General features: G+C 47.0%; 1 protein-coding gene across 1 annotated transcript in view; it reads right to left on the bottom strand.

Moving 5' to 3' along the window:
* Duox (dual oxidase) overlaps positions 1-19528 on the bottom strand; it is a 303578-nt gene that overhangs the window by 34847 nt on the left and 249203 nt on the right. Inside the window, exons 13-17 of the mRNA XM_077697674.1 lie at positions 15390-15508; positions 9975-10112; positions 9483-9587; positions 6212-6417; positions 5740-5925 (exon numbers count right to left, since the gene is read on the bottom strand). Coding sequence (XP_077553800.1) covers positions 5740-5925; positions 6212-6417; positions 9483-9587; positions 9975-10112; positions 15390-15508 — 754 coding nt within the window. The remainder of the gene's footprint in view (positions 1-5739; positions 5926-6211; positions 6418-9482; positions 9588-9974; positions 10113-15389; positions 15509-19528) is intronic.

The following is a 19528-nucleotide window of genomic DNA, read 5'->3' as shown; positions in this document are numbered from 1 at the left end:
TTGTGAAAATAATTGAGCGTGTTGGGAACTGTGTGCTTTAGTAGCTGCTGTCCATAGCGAGTCCGAACTGATGGGATTTTCCAAGGAGGCTGACATCGGTGTGAGCATACATTTACAGTTTCCAGTAAATGGTAAATGTGCTAGGTCCATAAAAGTATCTAGTTTGCTTCGTTTTGCATACCTGTAGTACAGATGAGTTTATATCGATATATGTTTCCCGCCTGTAGCATTCGGTGTTTAGAAATAGTTCTTTTGTGTGCGTAGAAAAGTACCATTTTCAACTGCCCAAATGGCTTTATTTTGCAGTGTTGTTACTTTACGAGCGTTTTGCAAGGTTCTGTTTGCCCATACTAATGCATAGTAGTTGCGATGTGAGTGAAAGGGCGCCTCGTTTAGAAGTCGCTTTACGCCTGTGGGTAAGAAATGGCGACACCTATTCATGATACCAGCGCCTTTTTTGCGCTTTCAAGCAGAGTGACTAAACATGCTCGTTCCATGACATATGTTCTGTAAAACTGACACCAAGCGTTGTCATACTTTTGGCCATAGTGATACTTTTGGCCATAGTGAAAAACAATGCTATTAGGTCTAGGGGAATAAGTCGCCGAGGATGGCTTGGTGGGCTAGTTGATGATGCATATTAACAGGGTTGATGATGCATATTAACAGCGCACGCAGGCGGGGACACATATAGAAGAAAAGACACTGCAAATCAGCACCTTGTCATGTCGTTTCTTCCATCCGTGTCCCGTTTGCGAGCGCTGGTATCCCTGTTAATAGGGGAATAAGACTTTAGCGCAGCAGAAGACAAGGGCAGCGAACGGATAGGACGGGCGCTGCGGGCGAACGGACAGGACAGGCTAGCGCCCTTCCTGTCCGTTACCTGTTCTCGTCTTTTGGTGCGCTAAACTCTAAGTTCCCCTAACATGAACCAACTCGTCCAAAAACACGTCATATTGAGGTACTACTACTGCCCTGCCTAAAAAGTGGAAAAGTACACCTTTTGTTTTTAATACATTTAGCGTTAGGTAGTTTTAATAGGACCACTCTTGGAATGCCTAACATGTAGAACATGACACCGGCACTATAGTCTCCACGTTTTCACCAGTAACAAACACAGTGCCATCATCAACATAAATAATAAGCTTAAAAAATGTATCTGTATGCTTGTAATGTCATTCATGTAAATTAAGAACACAATAGGTACGCGAATACCCCCTTGTGGCACGCCGCTTTTAATAAGTTTAGTTTGCGATCTGTGGTTATTTACTTCTACGCACTGAAAACGCGTCAACAAGAAAGACGGAATGAGACTATAGGACACACCCAGAAAACAGTAGTTTTGCAATTTATTAAAAAGGAGTGCATGATTTGACACGATGAAATTCCTTGCTAAAGTCCAGGTATATGCCTAGCGTAAGCAGATTTTTTTCGAAACTTTCCGCGACCGTGTCTTTCTGCATTAATAGCGCGCTTTCAGTAAAGCGTTTTTTTTTTCTAAAGCCGAACTTGGACTCAGTTATCCGGTTGTGTTTCCGAGAAAAAAAAATTCTATTTGGTTACAAATTATTTTCTCGAGACATTTAGCAAGAACTGGGAGGAGTGAGGTTCGTCTATAATTAGATTGTTCGTTATTTTCCACCCATTTATCTTCCAAGCTCCTTTGGATATCTGCATGCTTTCCGAAAAAAAAAAACTCTTGCTTGGACGTGGAAGTTTGGAAATTTCGAAGCTTGGAAATTTTAAAATAAGTTTGAAAATAAATTTGGAAATAAATTTAGATAAGAAGTTTGAAAAGAAGCCTGGAAGTTTGGAAATTTGATAGTTTGGTTGTGCAAATTTGGAAGTGTAGCTGCAGTACATGACCCCTTTTTTGTGTTTTGTTTATTCGCGCTATTTACCATATTTCTACACTAATAGATTGCGAGAATAAGGCTCATGGAAAGAGATTGTACTGCTACAACACCACACCCTTGGACAGGCGTTGCCTCGGACCTAGTTCAGCAGACGTCACGGCGCAGTTTTCCTCAAGTGCCCAAAGTGGGCTCTCGGCCAAGCAGCGAAAACCTCCTGCTCCCCTCGCGTCGCCTGCCCGCGCTCTCGGCCATGATATCCGTAACCCGCCGTCGCTGCGCCTAGGGCTTGTACGTATGCTTTGGCGATAGCATCAAGTTTCTTCGTCAGCTTTGCAGTGTAGCATTATTGCACTGCACTTAGCACAGTAGCTCTATTCATTCCAGTCATAACGGGAATAAAAAATCCCGCGCTCAGGACATACCCGGCGACTATTAGCGTTCTCACACTGGAGACACGCGTACAAAAGGGGGGCGAAGACCACTTCGGAGGTTACTGAGAGTCATGATTGCGTGCATTTCAAAACGGACCGGTTGTAAGGCCTTTCAATGTGGTGTAAGTCCGTCCCCTTTAGATTGAGACTGGCTAAGACTTCTTTAGCAACTTTGGCTAAAGCGAGATCGATGGATTTCGTTTCGTCCCTCTATACGCCCTTTTGCGCGCAATGTACTCCATTTATTTATTTTTATTTATTTAGAAATACTGCAGGCAGCATCGCTGCCCAAGCAGGAGAGGGTTAGAAAAGGTGATTATACAATGCATGTTCAAATGCACCGACACTTGTACATTCCATAATCGAGAGGGGCAAACAGTACCATTGTTCTGTAGTGTTAGGAAAACAAGCCTTTTGAAATATTTTAGTGCGGGCGAAGTGCGGTCGTATGGAGTTGCTGTGATTGATCCTCGATGGCCTTTGTGGTGCGGGAAGCAGATAATCTTCGCGTAACAGGCCGGTTTTGTTGTCGTACAGTAGATACAAAAATTTGAGGCGGGCGACCTGGCGGCGGAGTTGAAGTGGTGGCAAGGCGAACAAAACCATTGCCATTGTACAAAACATTGAACATTGAAGTTGCCATTGAACAAAAGGCAACTTTAATTGCCTACAACATTGAAGAAATGCGGTAGACCATTACGCGATGTGTTCAAATTTGTTTTTATGTACAGTGAAGCGAAATTTCAGCTAGACGTGGGGAGTCCAAAACATAGTGTTGTTAGTTACCCCCCAAAAAACGTAAAGTTGTTCTAGCCACCTGGCATAGCCGAAAGTAGCCAGAGAGGTAATTCCTTGCCAAAACACTGCATCACTTAATGATAGAAATATAAACGAGTGTAACATGGACGCCTGCCTAAGAGTGAATGCTAATGCAATTTTTTTAGTTGTTAATGATATTTGCTGGGCCCAACATTAAGCTAGCTTAGCTGGCAGTAATGCCTGTCGTGGTCTTCGCGCGTGTGCGTGTGGACTTTTTAAGTTCCGCAAAGAAGTCTAAAAATCCAGCGATGTCAGCAATGTTGTAAAGCCGTCATAATAGGTAGTACATTAGATACTGCATTAGGGTGAATTAGATACTGCAAAAAATAGATATGACGGCGGCATTTCATTTTTAAAAACTTTGGAGTTCCATGCGCCAAAGCTACCACGGCTCTTGGAGGAGGGCGGGGGTTCTTCATTGTACCCCGGAATCCAAACGTACATACTTCATTTTATCGGGTTATCTCTAAAGGCTCAAGAGCAAAAAATGCTATTTTTTTCCTATGACCCAGCCCTCAAACATTATCTCCCGTCCTCACGAAGCGGAAAATTTAATGGGAATATTTATCGCGTGGACCATTCACAAGGCTGTTCTTCAACAACAACAAAAAAAAAACGACAACAATTTAAACACGGAAAAGATATTAGGCGACCACTGTATTGAACACAAAATTTTAACCGTTGCTAGTTGAACCTCCCTCAGCAGGAAAAGTTGGGGAAGTTCATCTGTAAAAGATGGTTCAGAGGATAATCCATACTGAAGTGAGCTTGCCTGACACACCCTCGCCATTGTGAGATTTTGCAAAAAAAAAAATGTTCTAACATTTGCGTTCAATAGCGTTACTGCGACGCCGAAGGAGTTTTGGAAAGGATCGAGTTGCTGCGTTTATAAAATTTCTGCTCTCCACGCACCGAAAGTCATCCAAGAGAGCCAGTCTAGCCTCGACGGCTTTGACTCGGCGTGGCACACGAAAGACACGCTATCTACGCTTGAGTGGTTTCAGATGAGGGCGTGAAAGGTTGCGGTTCCTGGTGTTGGTCAGTTTCAGCGAGAAGGCTCATGTCGCTACGGTTTTTGCTTAGTGAGATGGAAAGAGAAAACCTTGGTTCAGTAAAAAATAGCAGGACTCCGAGCACAGAGGGGTGTCCCAAATCCAGAGCCTCGGATAAAGTAACTCGTTTCCTGCCGTCTCAATCACCTCACGGGCTAGTCAAAGCTTGATCCCACGTGTCTCGGTAGAAGTGGAGTACGTCGTGTTAAATCGTTCTCCCCTGCGTATACCTGTGGATATGGCTAGGCTGCGAATACGGTGGGTGTTTTCGGCATGTAGAACAGTTTTCAATTAATGTCAGACGTTTCCTAGCAGACATCTTCACTCATATGGATTTGAGAATACTGCCGCGGAGAAAAAGCGGAACAGGCTTAATCGAATTGTTTTATTAGGGACGCACATCGGCTCTTAGAAAAGCGAAAATGTGATGTTGCTCGCGGCACGGCACACCGAACCCACGGGATCAACCGTCTTCGACGCCGACCCCCGTTCCGCACGTGGCCGTGCCGGCCCACTGGATGATCATGCGAGGCGTGGCCGGGGACAACACGCCGGTATTGCCGCGACGCACGTGCGCCTGTGGAACCAGGTTAGCTCTGTAGCTCTCTTGCGGCCATCGACAATCCAGACGATTACGGGCCTTTGCTGCACATGAGCCGACGGATCGTTGGAACATTTCGCTATTTTGTACGGTTGGGCCTCGTAAGTGTCAACACTTCCGTCAGGCAGCCATCTGTGCAACTGCGACGACCTTCATTTGACTGCACAGGTGAGACAGAGGGAAATAAGCAGTCCTCAGTGGCTAAGGCGTTGCGCTGCTGAGCACGAGGTCGCGGGTTCGATTCCCGGCCGCGGCGGCCGCTTTTCTGATGGAGGCGAAAAGCAAAAACGCCCGTGTGTACGAGATTTCGGCACACGTTAAAGATCCCCAGGTGGTCAAAATTAAACCGGAGCCCTCCACTACGGCGCGCCTCATCGCCTGCGTTGCGTCGGCGCGTTAAACCCTACAATCAATCAAATAAGCAGTTGTTTTGCGCCAACGGCGCATGCGTTGTGAAGGGAGAACGTTGCGCAACCCATCTTTCACGTATGCAGCAAACAAATGCTCCCGAATGAAATCCTTCCCTACGAATGCGATGCTCACGGTTATTTTTTTCTGAACAGCGCCCAGGGGTTGAGCATAGCTGGCAAACTGCTGGTTAGTCAGCTACGGGAGTGCCAAAAGTGCGCGGTATGTATGACCGGGTTCACCGGCGATGTTAACCGCGTGTAGCCGCCTTCTGTCTGCTCCGAACCAGAGGTATGAGGGAGTCATATCGGCGCTAAATGATTGTGCAAGAGTGTTTTAGGCGACTAGATACCTTTTCGTGCTTCGAATTGAGCAGTTGCCTCGCTTTCGCATTTAATTTCACCGTGAGAGCTATATACCGCCACGCCACTTACCGTGGAACAGCGTTTTCGCTTCGCTCATGAATAAAATATCCGTTATCTGCACGAAAGAAACACAACGTCCACCACTTCCCGGCTGAGGTTTCCAGCCGGCTGTAGCAGTGCGTTGAGGAAGAAATCGCGACCACATACCAGAGCGTATGCTTCGCGGAAGAAGTGCTCGAGCCTCTTCTGCCGCTTCTCCTTGGTCTCGGCATTGGACAGCATGGTGTCGCGCGTCGTGTTGATGGTCTCCAAAGTCTTTTTCCTGTTCACCAAGAAGCTTTCTAGCTTTGTCAGGAATTTCTTACGGGAATGCACGCTGTCGAACTGGAGAACCTGTTAGAGAGATAATCGGGTCACCTCAGCCATGGTCCCGAACGTCTGGCATGAATCGCCACTACAGTTAGCGCAGTAGCTCGACTTTACCATGTTGGAATTCTAATGGCCTCTAACAAGTTGTAAAAAACGCTGTAATCTTGATGCAGAAACATTGGTGATATTTAAAGAACTTGGTATAGCTCAGCGTCCAATGAAAGTTTTCATGTTGGCCTGATTGCCTTTGCCCATCCTCATAATCTGATCTGTGCCCGTAGCACATAAACACGCTAAAGAAATCTCTCACCAGGTCATGGTCTCTCGGCGAACGTACAAGGCACATGGGCTTTTTGATCATGTCTGTGGTGACTTCGACCACCAGCACTGAGACAGACTTGAAGTCGACCTTGCGGAGGACCTCGCCCTTGCGGTTCACCGTGGACAGGGACTCGTCGGGGCCAATCTTCACCTTGACAAACCGCTTGTGGTTTTGGTGCAGCCACTCCTTCACGTCTGAAGCAAACAAGGGAAAACAGGTCTTGCTTTGAAAATGAATCGTGGGAGGCAGCGAAGCGTATGTCTCCTCACCAACTCCCAACGGCCACTATCGGTCATACCAACACCACTACACCTCAGCCACGACAGCGCCCACCGGCTGTGTCACTATCCTTATACCGACTCCCAGCTAGCTACCGCAATTTCCTGTCGGGATACATTTCCCTTCCTTTCTTTAAGCGTTTCAGACAATCATGACCATGCCCCAAATAGAAATCGTGTGGACACTGTCCTCCTATGAAACGAGGCCACTGCCAGCGATACCTGTCGAAGACGGACGACTTGACCGCACCGTCCCCCACCTAGCAAGCCACTGTTACAGCGCCGGCTCCTTCACATCGACATTCCGAAGAGGAGGTTTAACGCAAATACGCGCCAGCAGAAGACGACAATGATGTATTATCGAACATACCAGGTAACAACAAGCCCGAAGAACGCAAGAATGGACCTGTCGCAGACAAGGACGATATGGGGACAGCCAGCCAATCAAAGACGGAAAACGTGGAGAAGTAAAGGACGTAGAAAGAAACGTAGAATCACCATCCTATTGGTTCGCGAATATTTTCCTTGAAAGCATAACGAAGGGGTACCGGAACTTGCTGACACCCAGCTAGCACGCATCGTCAAAGTTATGCGGCAGGGTTCCCCTGCGGGCGCTTCTGGTCCTTCCACCCCCTTGTGGTCACAAAGGCGGAACCTTCCTTACGCTTGCAGTCTCGGTTGAGGAATCAACGAGGCCTGGCAGAGAAGCATCTGAACCATTCATTGAACTGAGACCCACCACGAAAATTAACTCCTCGGAATCAAAATCGACTGAAAAGGAAACACAAGTCTGCCACAAGACTGGTTTGATAACACCGCTTGACTCGCAGGACGACAGCTATTGAACACCTACAAATTGCGTTTCCCGTTTCCCGTTTCCAAAAACAATTGCCACAAGCCTACGAGACTGAGACGTTCTAGGGAGCTGCATGGACGCACAGTCTGGCTGTCGGCCGCGTAACCTTGGCGACGATTGGATGTCCAGAAATCTGCATGACGGTGCAAGCACTGCTGGTAACGAAGGAGGACAGCATTTCCCGACAGCTTTCCAAGGATAAAACCAAAATGCCGGGATTGGTGACTAAGTGTTCATCCCCACGAAGACCTCTTTGTGAGCGAGATGGGGGGGGGGGGGGGGGGGGGAGCAAGCCGGTTCGACCGGAAGGTATTGAGTGACCTGCGGGAGAACGAAGAGCTATCATCAAAGCCGCAGGCATGCGCACTGACCACAGAAGCGTTCCTGAAAGTTGGGTGAGCTTGCATAGCATCATAGGCAGCACTTGTGTTGTGCCTCTGCCATTTTTTCCCGACCGTTTCCGCAGCGCAAATTGCCTGAGCAGCATTTGTTGACTCCAGCTACGAGCCGCCGCACCCGGATACGTCCTGCTACCCCTTGTACACCGAGCATCAGGGCCCCCGTGGCGAGCATTGGAAGTTTAAAAGCCAAAGAGGAGTCAAAGGGACACCTCTCCAAGGAAAAGTGTCACTGCTGGACATTTGCGCAACGAGAAAGACACGCTCACCGAGATGACAACTGGGCTGTACAACATATGACAAAACTGAAGACCAAAGTGGCGTGTCCGATGACTTCTTCGGAAAGCCGACAGGCGTCGTTTTGCCACAGTCATGGCTCTGTTCGCAGGACGCGGCCGCAGCGGCATCGCGTCCCCAATCAAAGCCGCAGCATCGCGAGGCGCTCAACATGAAAAGCGACCCTCGTGCTTACCATTAGTTGACAAGTACAGCTAGAACGCCTGTTCTAGCCGGAGCTGAGACTCACCGTAGAGAAGTCTGAGATCCGCTAAGCTTCTATGTGAACTGCGGGATTCGCTGCACGTGCATCATTCGCAAAGGAACGCGCTAGGGCCCCATGCCGGAACTTGGTCGAAACGCAGTGCCAGCTGGAGAAGCTGTCGACTAGCCAGCGAGTTCGCTGTGCGGCACAACGCTATGCCCATTACAAGTACACACGAACGTTGCAAACTCGGCAAGCGCATACCCGCTGGGTATGCGCCAGTCATCACACACAGCATCAATATCGTGTAGAGATTACTGTTCGATTAAATCAATCATTCCATTGCTATTGCAATGTACTGATTGTAATCTTGTCGTTCATTAAGACAACCATGTACCTTTTAATTACTCCAAAGTTTGGAGTAGCCAGCTCCTCTTGGAGCTAAACTCTTCAATAAATCATTACTTCGCTTTTTATCCCGTTTAGAGCAGGCATGGCCCCGGTCTCTGTCGGGCATTCCTTCGAATAGCCTGGATATCAATAGCACTTTCTTTAGTTTTATTAATACAATCGACAATTTGTGAAAAGAAAAAGCCTAGCGTAGAAAGTACTATTCATAATCACTGTGAGTAGTTATACTCCAAGTAAGCTATCGGTAGCATCGAAAGTAGGATTTATTTTTAATAACTGCTAGACTGCCGCTAAAGTCTTTATCGTAGCAAATGGTATATTTACGGGTGTGAGACAGGACAACCTTACGCACAAACTGCTAGCTGTCTTCCAATCAATTTCAAGTGGCGCCTTTTCCGCGTCTTTCTAATTATCCTTCCGGGTATTTTTTTACGTTTATGTTAAAAGCGCCTTCACATTTCGACCAGCATTTCTCGCTCTGACGATACAAACCCAGTAGCTGCCACACTAATATTAGGTAGCGCACGTCACTAAAGAAGCGCAACGCAAGTCGGAGTAAATGAGCGCCCCTTATCCAGCTTGTGTGCTGAATTCCATTTAGAACAAGCCGCTCGTTTTTTCTATATAAAACGTTATTTCCATTATCATCTGCACTTAAAATCCGATGAAGACTGAATCGCATAATTGTAGTTTCTTCCCAGCAGGAACTAGTTGCTTTTAGATTGTCTAAATTTATTCAAAACAATACACGCGAGTAAAATAAAAAAAACCGGGGGCAATATAATTCAAGCTTGCATTATGCACGTGAATAAGGGTGAAAACACCGCAGGCTTACATAATTTGTCGTAGTTCTTTCCAATCGTCATTTCCTTCTTCGCCTTGATGTTCCTCCTTCTCCTGTTCTGAAGTTTTATGACACCGTAGCCTAAACCTGCGCATACTGAAATAGACCACAGGCCACAGTCATCGCCACCCTGCGGTTAAACAAAGCCAGTAAAAATGCTTACTGTAACCACAAACATCCTCATGAATACTTTGGAGACTATAGTTGCTGCCTTCATTTTACTGTTAGGTACTTTTCCTTATGCTCACCAAGAAAACTCGGGCCGAAAATACATGAATGGAATTGCAGCACAATGTCTACAAAAACAACCAAGCGGAAGTACGCAACAGCTTCGTGACATGGTCTCATAAGATTTAAAGCTTTCGTCACTATTCGAAGTTCACGATCCACAAGGTATTCGATGTTTTTGAATGGCACCTTGGCAAGCTCGCGCCAGTCACCTGCGTAGTTCGAGGTTATTCTCTTCCGCGAGAGAGGGCTTACTGATGGGTATGAAGGCCAGGACGAGGCAGGAGTAAATGTAGGCCACTTCGTTGCCCCGGAAGTAGTCCCAGCCGTCCAGGATCATGCAGGGCTCGAGGACGGAGCTGTTGATCTGCCGAGGCTGCGGGCACGGATCCCCTGCGACACAGCGCACACTGGCTCCGAACTGCAGTCTTTGCAAGAGTACTGCACGCTAATTAGTCAGAAGAAATACCGCAGCGAACTTGCTCGGCAACAAACAGCGTGTTTGCGTCACCAATTTTTTGCCTACTCCGGAACGCTATAAACACTGCTGAGAAAAAAAACGTTCATTAATCAGTGAATTCATGACTAGACTGACTTATTAAAGGACTTAAGTTTGTATAAACTGTGCCTATTCCCTAGGCCTATTCACTAGCCTATCCACTAGGCCTAGGCCTATTCACTAGGCGTCCCTCTTAGGCGCGAATGATTCGGTTTGCTAGTACCACACAGTGAATGCCTACAATTTTAATACCATCCAGATGGAAGTTCTTGGGTTGTTGTTAAACATTAACAAGGAACAAAAAGCACAAAATGCCAGACCGTAATGTCTGTCCCCTAACCAGGATCTCAGCATACCGTGTAGCAACCGTATTCGATTAAAGGGACACTGAAATGATTCGTAAACATTGCGCGGTTACTAGCGCAAATTGTAGTCCGTAGTCCGCAGGCCATGTTTCGACGACTCCGAGTGCGTTTACGCGAATTTATTTAGTAGAAGAATCAATTCGAAAATGCTGTTCTTCTCTCTGCATCCTCGCCCATTTTCTGTGGCGTTTTCGTGTGACGTCAGGAGGAGATGACGTCGCTTCACTGCGCTACTGGACGGCTCGCCGACCTTCCGACAGAGTCAGTCGGACCAGCGTTTAGTCCACCGGCCGCGGACGAGTCGTCGCAATTAGTTCGCTCAGTTGAAACTAAGCCACGATAGTTTGTGCATTGAAGAATGTGCCGGTCTTTACTTTGTTAGTTTGTACACTGTATCATGCTCCAAGTCCATGTCGCTCCACACAAACCCTGCGCAACTGCACATGCGACACTTCTAAGGCTCTAAGGCAACTTTAAGGCGGGAGAAGGGTCGCGAAGTTATATAGGTACTAAGCAGGGTGTCGAACCGAAAAAAATACCGGTTCGGTTACGGTTCGGGTTCGGGTGAAATAATTTCGTTCCGGTTCAGTTCCGGTTCGACAAAATCACGTACCGAACCGGTTCGCGAACCGGTTCGGGAGCTTGAACCGGTTCGCGAACCGGTTCGATGAGTTGAATTGTCACTGAAATTAGAAAAAAAAACATTTAGTAGTTTAAAGCGGCAGTAAAATCAAAACACAAACAAAAATTCAAAATGCTGCTGTTCCCCAAGGGCAGTGGCGCAATTGCAAAGCAAACTTTAAACAATCACGAGATATTAGAAAAACAGATGAAGTGGTGACGATTTACCACCTACTTTCTCATCCAGACTTTATGTTGTCCTAGCGACTATTCATAAAACCACCGCCAAGAGATATGACGGTGGGATATATTTTCTGCCCTTTCATTTTTTGTTGAAATCGCAATCGTCGCTATGGAATCGCCCATCACGCTAACCTTGAAGCCTTCAATTTAGGTCTGCGTACTGGCGCGTTCAAATATCAGCGCTTAATACCAATGGCGCCCATTTTTTTTTATATTTGTAACAAAACAGAAAAATCCTACTACAGGCACATAAATACTACCAATGAATTAGATCATTTGGTCACCCTGAATAATTTGTTAGCTGTCACCTTATCGAATGTGTTAGCCACACTTTTGTTAAAAGTAAGCTTTATTTAACGCTCAGTCACTGCATTACTGCTCTGACCACTGCAATTCCTTTTGCGAAAGCTATACTGGATGTGTGCATTACAATCAGTATGTCATCGTACCGCCTGACCCCCGGCCATCGTTCCGTGGGCTACATTGCGGAATCTTGTAACAGATTATGCTGTTACAAAATGAAAGGGAAATTTGACACGCGGAGAATGAGATGAACTTTTTTGTCTAGACGCTCTTTAATTCGTCCACAGCAGTACTCCCCTCCGACCCGCCGCGGTGGCTCAGTGGCTAAGGCACTGCTGAGCGCGAGGTCGCGGGTTCGATTCCCGGCCGAGGCGGCCGCTTTTCTGATGGAAGCGAAAAGCAAAAACGCCGGTGTGTACGAAATTTCGGCGCACGTTAAAGATCCCCAGGTGGTCAAAATTAATCCGGAGCCCTCCACTACGGCGGCCTCATCGCCTGTGCTGGGTCGGCACGTTAAACCCCACAATCAAATCAAATCAGTACTCCCCTCCGGAAGGAGTAGCAATAGAAGTAATGTAGCGAGTTGGGCAGCCAGTACAAGTGCACCTTCGAAAAAAAAAGCAGATCTGAAAGAGACAAAACTGCAGAACAAACAGAAAAGATGATCGCTGGGCGAATGGGACAGTGTGAGGTACCGGCCTGCCTTTCTGCACGTGTCATCTGCTTTATTACTGTTTCTGCTTCCAAGACAAGGTCAAAGCCTGCAGTTTCTTGCCAAGGGATTAAGTGCGCACCTTAACAGTTTTTCCTGACATATCTGTTGTTATTTACACTTGTAAAAAACGGAGCTTGTCCACTGTACTGTCCTAAAAAACGGTCGTGGGTAAGGGACATCGAAGCCACTTGTGGTCAGCAGCAAGCGGTTTAGCCACTGAGCAGCTCCTGCGGTCACACTTGTCAAGTATTAACAATTTGCAGGTGTCGGACCTTTTAAACAAATTATGGAATGCAAAACGTTTGCACACATCGGGTATGGGCTTTCGCTGCTGCGCACTGGAGCACTCCTGCAGCCTGATTGCTCCACTAAAGTTGCAGCTAGGGAAGGGCAAAGTCGTTTTATATCCCCTGCAAGCTGCGGAGAATGACATTTCGTTTGGTCAGCTTGCACTACGCTCGCGCTTCCAGCAGCAACAGACCATTGCTACATTGGTGCTCATTCATTTCCCTTGTTACATGGAGCGTGATAGTGTTCAATTGTCTGGAGAAGAAAGTGCGCGAGCGGGTACGAAGTTGATGGTACGTGAAAGAAAAAAAGGCCGGAATTGCATTGACTGTGCAATGTCAACAACGGAGGGTCGAACCGTTTCGGCATGAACCGGTAACCGTTATTTCTTTTTCGGTTCAGTTCCGGTTCGGGTTCAGTGTGATAAAAAAATAACGGTTCGGGTTGGGGTTCAGTTCCGGCAAAAATACCGGTTCAGTTCCGGTTTTCGGTTCGGTTCGGTTCCGGTTCGACACCCTGGTACTAAGTAAATAAAATCAACCTAAACATTTACCGTACAGCATAAAACTAGGGAGCAGGAAGCACTTTTTTGCGCTGGGTGAGCAAGCACAGCGGTCAGCAGCACAACCGCACATCTGCGAACGCTTTTTTGTCTAAGAAATGCAATTGCTAGACGTGAGATATTGTGGAAATTTGGGGGACGCTTACTGCACGAGCGCTATACAATAGTCACCTAAGGTGCTTGCAATGCTTAAACTAAATAAAAGTGTAAACTTGTTATACATTATATTCCTTATATTTCCAGTAGCGGCAGCGCTCGCCGTGGCCGAGTGGTCTGGAGCGCTAAGTATGTTTTTGCTAGTCGTAAGTTCGAATCCCGTACTTACTTTTTTTTTTAAGTTGATTTTTTCGTTTTCAGCCGATGTTTTCTATACTGAGTGCTCGCTTTTTGGGCCGTTACGTGCACTGCTGCACGAGCGAGTTTGCAGAACGCGCGCAGACTGACACTTACGCGCTAGCGAGTTCTTGTTGGCGTGCTGTTGCCACAAGCACCGACTGATTGCGAGCAGTGGGCACAGGCCAGAATGAGCAGACCTTTGGCCTTGCGCGAAGGCGCTTTTTACGATACAGGCATGAGTGAGGCAAGCTCCAAATATGGGGGAAAAGCGCAAGGACTTTGAGCGTCTGCGGTGATGCGAAGGGCGTTGATCCACTGCGTAGGCCTCGGCTAGTTATCGCTACGATTCCAAGCCGTCTTATCTAAGGCATTTTACAGCCGACAGCATGGAAGAAGCCCGGTATGTCGATTATTGAGATATCGAGAATGCCCTTCCAACGATAACGTCGGATGTCAATCATGTTGCTTTACAAAACCGAAACCAAAACTTGTTTGAATGCTAATTTTGGACATCTTCCAATCATGCTGCACCTCCTCAAAACGTCACAGCCTTAGTTAATGCGGGCGCCGCACGCCACGCATGGTATTTTTTCTTCTTTCGGGCTTTATAAAATAATTACCTACTTATCAACTGGATAAACGATGAAAAGTGTTAATTTGAGCCAGCCTACCCAGTGCCAGCCAAAACAAATTCACTTCAGTGTCCCTGTAATCCCAAGAAAGAAATAAACGACAGTTCTCGTAATACAAGGACCCGAATCGTATTCATAAACATCGTTCATAACATCGAAGCGTATTCAAAAATCAGCCGCTTCACAACGACGTGGAAAATCGTTGACTCGGTGAAGCGTGCCCGAGTTTCCGACTTTCGCAGAGTGTGACGCCGAGAAGAGGAATGCCTGCATACGCGCCTGCGTACGCGACCGCCCACCGACGGCCCAACTTCCTCTCTTTCAGGTCTGACGTCATTGACCGGTGTCCGCAGCTCGTTGTACAGGCAGTAAGTCTTTGCCTCGAATGTGGTAAGGCTCAGTTTCAACGTTACCTTACGCTAGGTGCCAACTCAGTGCGTTCAGCTAACATCACACTTTCAGAACTAGCATTCGTCCAGCGGTACCGATTTGGAAAGCTACCTGTACTGCTTGATGTCATGAGAACTCCACGCGACAAGTTAGGCCTAAAGTGCGGCAGTCTGGAGAACGCCAGACAGTTTCTGCGGTTATTCTGACGGAGTGATGCATAATTACAGTTGACAAGTACCCGCAGCGAAGTATTGTCCCACGCTTTACAAACAGAAATGAATGCTGCTCGAGCCCGCAGTGCTGCAGGCGCATGCACCAAGCAGTCAATCGATGAATTACAGCGCGATCACTAGGCAGGTCGATCATAAACAACCTGTGTGCGTACTTTGAATCCAGTAAAACTCTAAGGCCTGCTGAGCGGTACACCCCGGATTAGTCATCCGACACCGCTTTGGAAGTAGGACAGGGCGCCTCTTCCAAGCGATATTGCGTGGCTTCAGCCGGCAAACCGTTCCAATTTTTTATACCACCCTCAAAACGGCGGCTGTTTTCGAGTCATTAGGGAATGGTACGGTGGAGCGATGGCATTTTGCGCGAAAAAAGAAAGCCACAAGTAAAAAATGGCACGAATCAAAAACCTCTCTAGGTATCGCTCAGTAAGCCACGGGCAGACGAACGCTCCGGTGCTGGTGAACTGCGTCATGTGTTTTCCGTACCTTTGACGTGGAAGAACACCTCCTTCTGGATCTCATGCGGTTTAATGTCGGTGGCTTCAACAATAATGTCGTACATGCGAATCTTCCGGATTTCTTCAATCTCCTTTTCTGAGAACATCCTGAAAGAACAAGAGAAAAAATGCTAAGATATAAAAGAACACTACGTGAAAAGCCATCGGGCTATTTCAGCAGATTAGACTGTCGTGAAAGGAAATATACCACTTGCAGCAGTTGTTGCTTATAACACGATAAATCCGAAATCGTGAAAATAACTACCCCCGCCATATAAATTTTCGCACACTGCAAATTGTGATATCACAAATCGCGATTGGTGAAATGGGATTGGTGGAGCTCTCTCGAGCATTGCTCTGAAAGAAAGACTGTTGCAGTGACATGTAAATGTAATACAAACATATGCCTAAACTTTTGTATTCATGCGCTTTAAAAAAAACGGAAGGGTCAGCCAGCAAACTTATCAAATGCAATGCCCTAGCTCAGCCTTTGTTCAATAAATGAACAAAGCTCCTACGACAGACAAGGCTACAGGAAGTTGAGCGGACACACAAGGCCACTCACCTTTTTTTCGTTTTCGTCTTAAGACAATGGTCTTTCTTGGGCTGCTTAAAGCCGAAAATTTGGTCTGTTTGTCTGTATGTATGTATGTCTGTCTGTTTCCCGATTCAGCCAGTCGACTAAAAGTTTTAGAAAAGCTGGAACTGGAGGTTTATACTATAGACAAAACATCTCCAAACCATTAAATATGGAAACAAACTTCATAAGAAAACCTTAGAAAAATTTGAGGCAAAATATTGGCGCACATTTGGTACTAGTCGGTGCTCTTTGAATTCAAAATACATGTACACTTGATCTTTACGATAGGAAATAAAAAATGGCGTTGTGAAACACTATTTTCACCCCAAAGTGCAAAAAGTGCTCGCGCGATCCTGGACATCGTGGCATGGTTCAACGGTAACAAAAGGTTCCAGTAGATGGCGCGAGCCGTAAACGCGGGAAAATTAATTTGATTTGAGCAAACCTGCATGGTTTTGATCGCGGAAGCAGCAGGGCGGATCACGGGGGAGAGAAGAGAGCGAGGCCGAAGGCTATCGTCTGCCGACGACATCTGCCGCAAAGTAAGCAGATACAATTTTTGTTTCATTTACGTAATGAAGCAACCTCACAAAGTTTGTATTCTGCTTTGTTCCAGTTTTAATTTCGTTGAAATGTGTTGCCTCACGTACTGTCGGCCGCGAAAGTTTGCGGGATTGCAGTGCGTGTCGGAGCGGAGCAAATCTCCATTGCTGCGCCATCTGCCGCCACAGACAGCCGAATCGAGACTCAAGAAACTTGCACGCCAGGCGTGCTTAGTGCATGTCTGTCCTTAGCTCGTTACCAGGCGTCCCTAGTTGCTCGCTTCCCCGTGACGCGCACTGCTTTCGATTGCCGTGGCCGCCACTGCACCGCCGCGTGACCATCTTCGCGGGTCTGCTCTCACTGGTGCAACAAAAGATGTTGCTCCTGGCCGCGTTTTGGGTGTTGATATACGTTGCCTGTACATATCTTATCTACGAAGTAACGTGCTGTTCGAACAATAAAGTAATTACAGCGGAGTTACTGAAGGCTGCGATCTTCTGAAGAAAACATCATGCATCTACGAGGTGTGTCGCGGCAAAAACAACTTTCGGCCGAACACTCTGCAGCTCTCAATCTATTGTAGGCATATTGAAAGACGTCAGACTGAAGTTGGCGCCAGGACGACACAGTGGCAATAAATTACGGGCTCAAGTCACTGAAGACATACTTTTACGAGCCTCGGTATAAATGAAGGGGAACTGGCAACTGTCACGTGCATAGCAAATATGGCCATTAATTCGCGAGGTTTTTCCTGTGGTGACAAGAAGATGTACCGAATGTACACACGGCGGAGCACACACTTGATCTTGATTGAAAAGAAATGGGAGAAAATGAGCGTCCTAAGACTCTGCGAATAAGAATCGATGAGCGGAGCTGGCAACAGCAAAAATGCACGAAACAAACGCGTTTATAAATTCCGATTGAGCGTACTTCCTAGTTCATTACCTGAATAAAACTTTTATTCTACCGGACAAACATGGGGCTGTCAGTTTTCTTCCCGTGCGAGCTCCTGTACTGACAGCAGACAATTTCGCAATATTGACAACTACCGCGTGGACTACCTATGATATGAAAAGTAAATGACACTCGGCGTAATTACGCAGTTGTCCTAGCGGCCAATTTCAAAATAACTTTTTCGCAGTGTCTAGAGTACCGTCCGACGGCACTCTAGCTGATCGTTGCAGGCATCGCTGGAGTGCCGCCCGACGACATTCGAATATTTCACACTAGCCTAGCACCGGCCGAAGAGTCTGTCGTTGTAGTGTAGAGGCTCCGTCTTAGCTTCTTGATCTCAAAGTCGGTGGTTCGAGACCGGCTCTTGCCGGGGTTGTTTTTTATTACTATTTTATTGAAGTGTAATTTTTGTGCCTTAGGTTAGTTTTGCTGTTTTAAATGATTTTTTTGTGTGCGTTAGGTTATGTTATGTTATGTTTAGGCTAGGTTGCCAAGCTTTACGTTATCTAGAGCGATGTACTTCCGGACACGGCAATTTTGTTATAAAACGCCGGTGGTCGTCGATTTAGTGGAGTGCTTATAATACCGTTGGACGGCACTCTAGACACGGCCTAACTTTTTTCAAGGTGCCTAATCATGTTCGAGCCACATTGCTGAGGATGGTAATGATGATGATGATTGTTCTTGGTTTCCCCTTTGTAGCTGGGTGGTGACGTGTCATCTTACAAAAACGACTAATATACCTATGTTTTACACTCTTGGTTTGATACTAGCGCTGCTTAGGGCAGGCACAAAATATTTTTTTTCCTGTTACAGGTGGGAACTGTCGTAGGCAATATTCCCCTTATGCTCTTCGTCCACCAGCATTCTAATCTTCTTTTCGTAGTCTCGACAGCCTTAACTTCCTCTGCGCTACCCTCAAATCCTAGCACTTCTGCAAGTCGAATATTTCCCTCATGTAGATTTGGATAGATACCCTCGCATTCTAACACTATGTGCCGCGCAGTTTCTGTTTATTTTCTGCAGGCCACGCATACCCCATTATTTTGTGAATACTTCCCACAAAGCTTTTATTTCGCAGGCAACCTGCTCTAGCCTCAAAAAGCAAAGCCCTGCCCTAGGAATTACCGTAGAAATTTTCCTTTCTGATGTCCAATTTCTCATTCACGAGAAAGTTGGCTTTGCCGCAACACACCACGTCGACGCACGTTGTTTTGTTCAGGTCCCAGTCGATAACAGCGCCGCTTTAGTTACGATAATTGTCGACCAGCACATAACTTTGCAGATAGATATAATCAGGTAGACTTGATACAAGCGGAAGAGGCGACCTGGAGAAGCGTCTTTTGCTGCACCAGTGAGAGCAGACCCGCGACCATGGTCACGCGGTGCCGCGTGTGTCGAAAGCACGTCACGCGGAAGCGAGCGACCAGGGATGCCTGATAACGAGCTAAAAATAGTCATGCACAAAGCGCGCCTGGCGCGAATGTTTCGTGAGCCTCGACCCGGCGGTCTGTGGCGGCAGATGGCACAGCAAGGGAGATTTGCGCCGCTCCGACACGCAGCGCACATCCGGCTAAGTTTCGTGGCCATGGAGGAAAGAAAAGTATTCTTTCCTCCATGTTCGTGGCCAACAAGTGCAGTCAAAAGCTGATCACTTTGAAACAGGCAGTGGCAAAAGCATACTTTATTAGTGCAATTCCATTGAACCGGGGCGGCATTCAACTCATCTAATCAGCAACTCCGCCCAGGTGATAGCATTTCCTGTGTCGGAAAGCTTCGCCGGTGTCATCAAGCGCCGCCCGTATATACAGAGCAGGAGCTCGGAGGCCAACTTCGCCGTACGCCGTTCAAAATACTCTCTCTGATTGGCTTTCCATCTGTGCGACGAAACCGAAACAGTGTCGCTTTGGGCTAGTTGATGTAGGCCATCCAAATCTTCGTATAACCCCTCAAAAAGTACGCGCAACCACTGGAGAGCAGGCACAAGCGCTACGCCTGGCGCTTATGAATGCGACGTCTTTCTGTGGTTGTTCATATACTTTTTTTGTGCG

Source organism: Haemaphysalis longicornis, unplaced genomic scaffold (assembly GCF_048455015.1).
Source record: "Haemaphysalis longicornis isolate Haplotype H1 unplaced genomic scaffold, Haemaphysalis longicornis Haplotype H1 scaffold_2, whole genome shotgun sequence".
In the NCBI taxonomy this organism is placed as follows: Eukaryota; Metazoa; Arthropoda; class Arachnida; order Ixodida; family Ixodidae; genus Haemaphysalis; species Haemaphysalis longicornis.
This window is presented reverse-complemented; position numbering and strand designations above follow the sequence as displayed.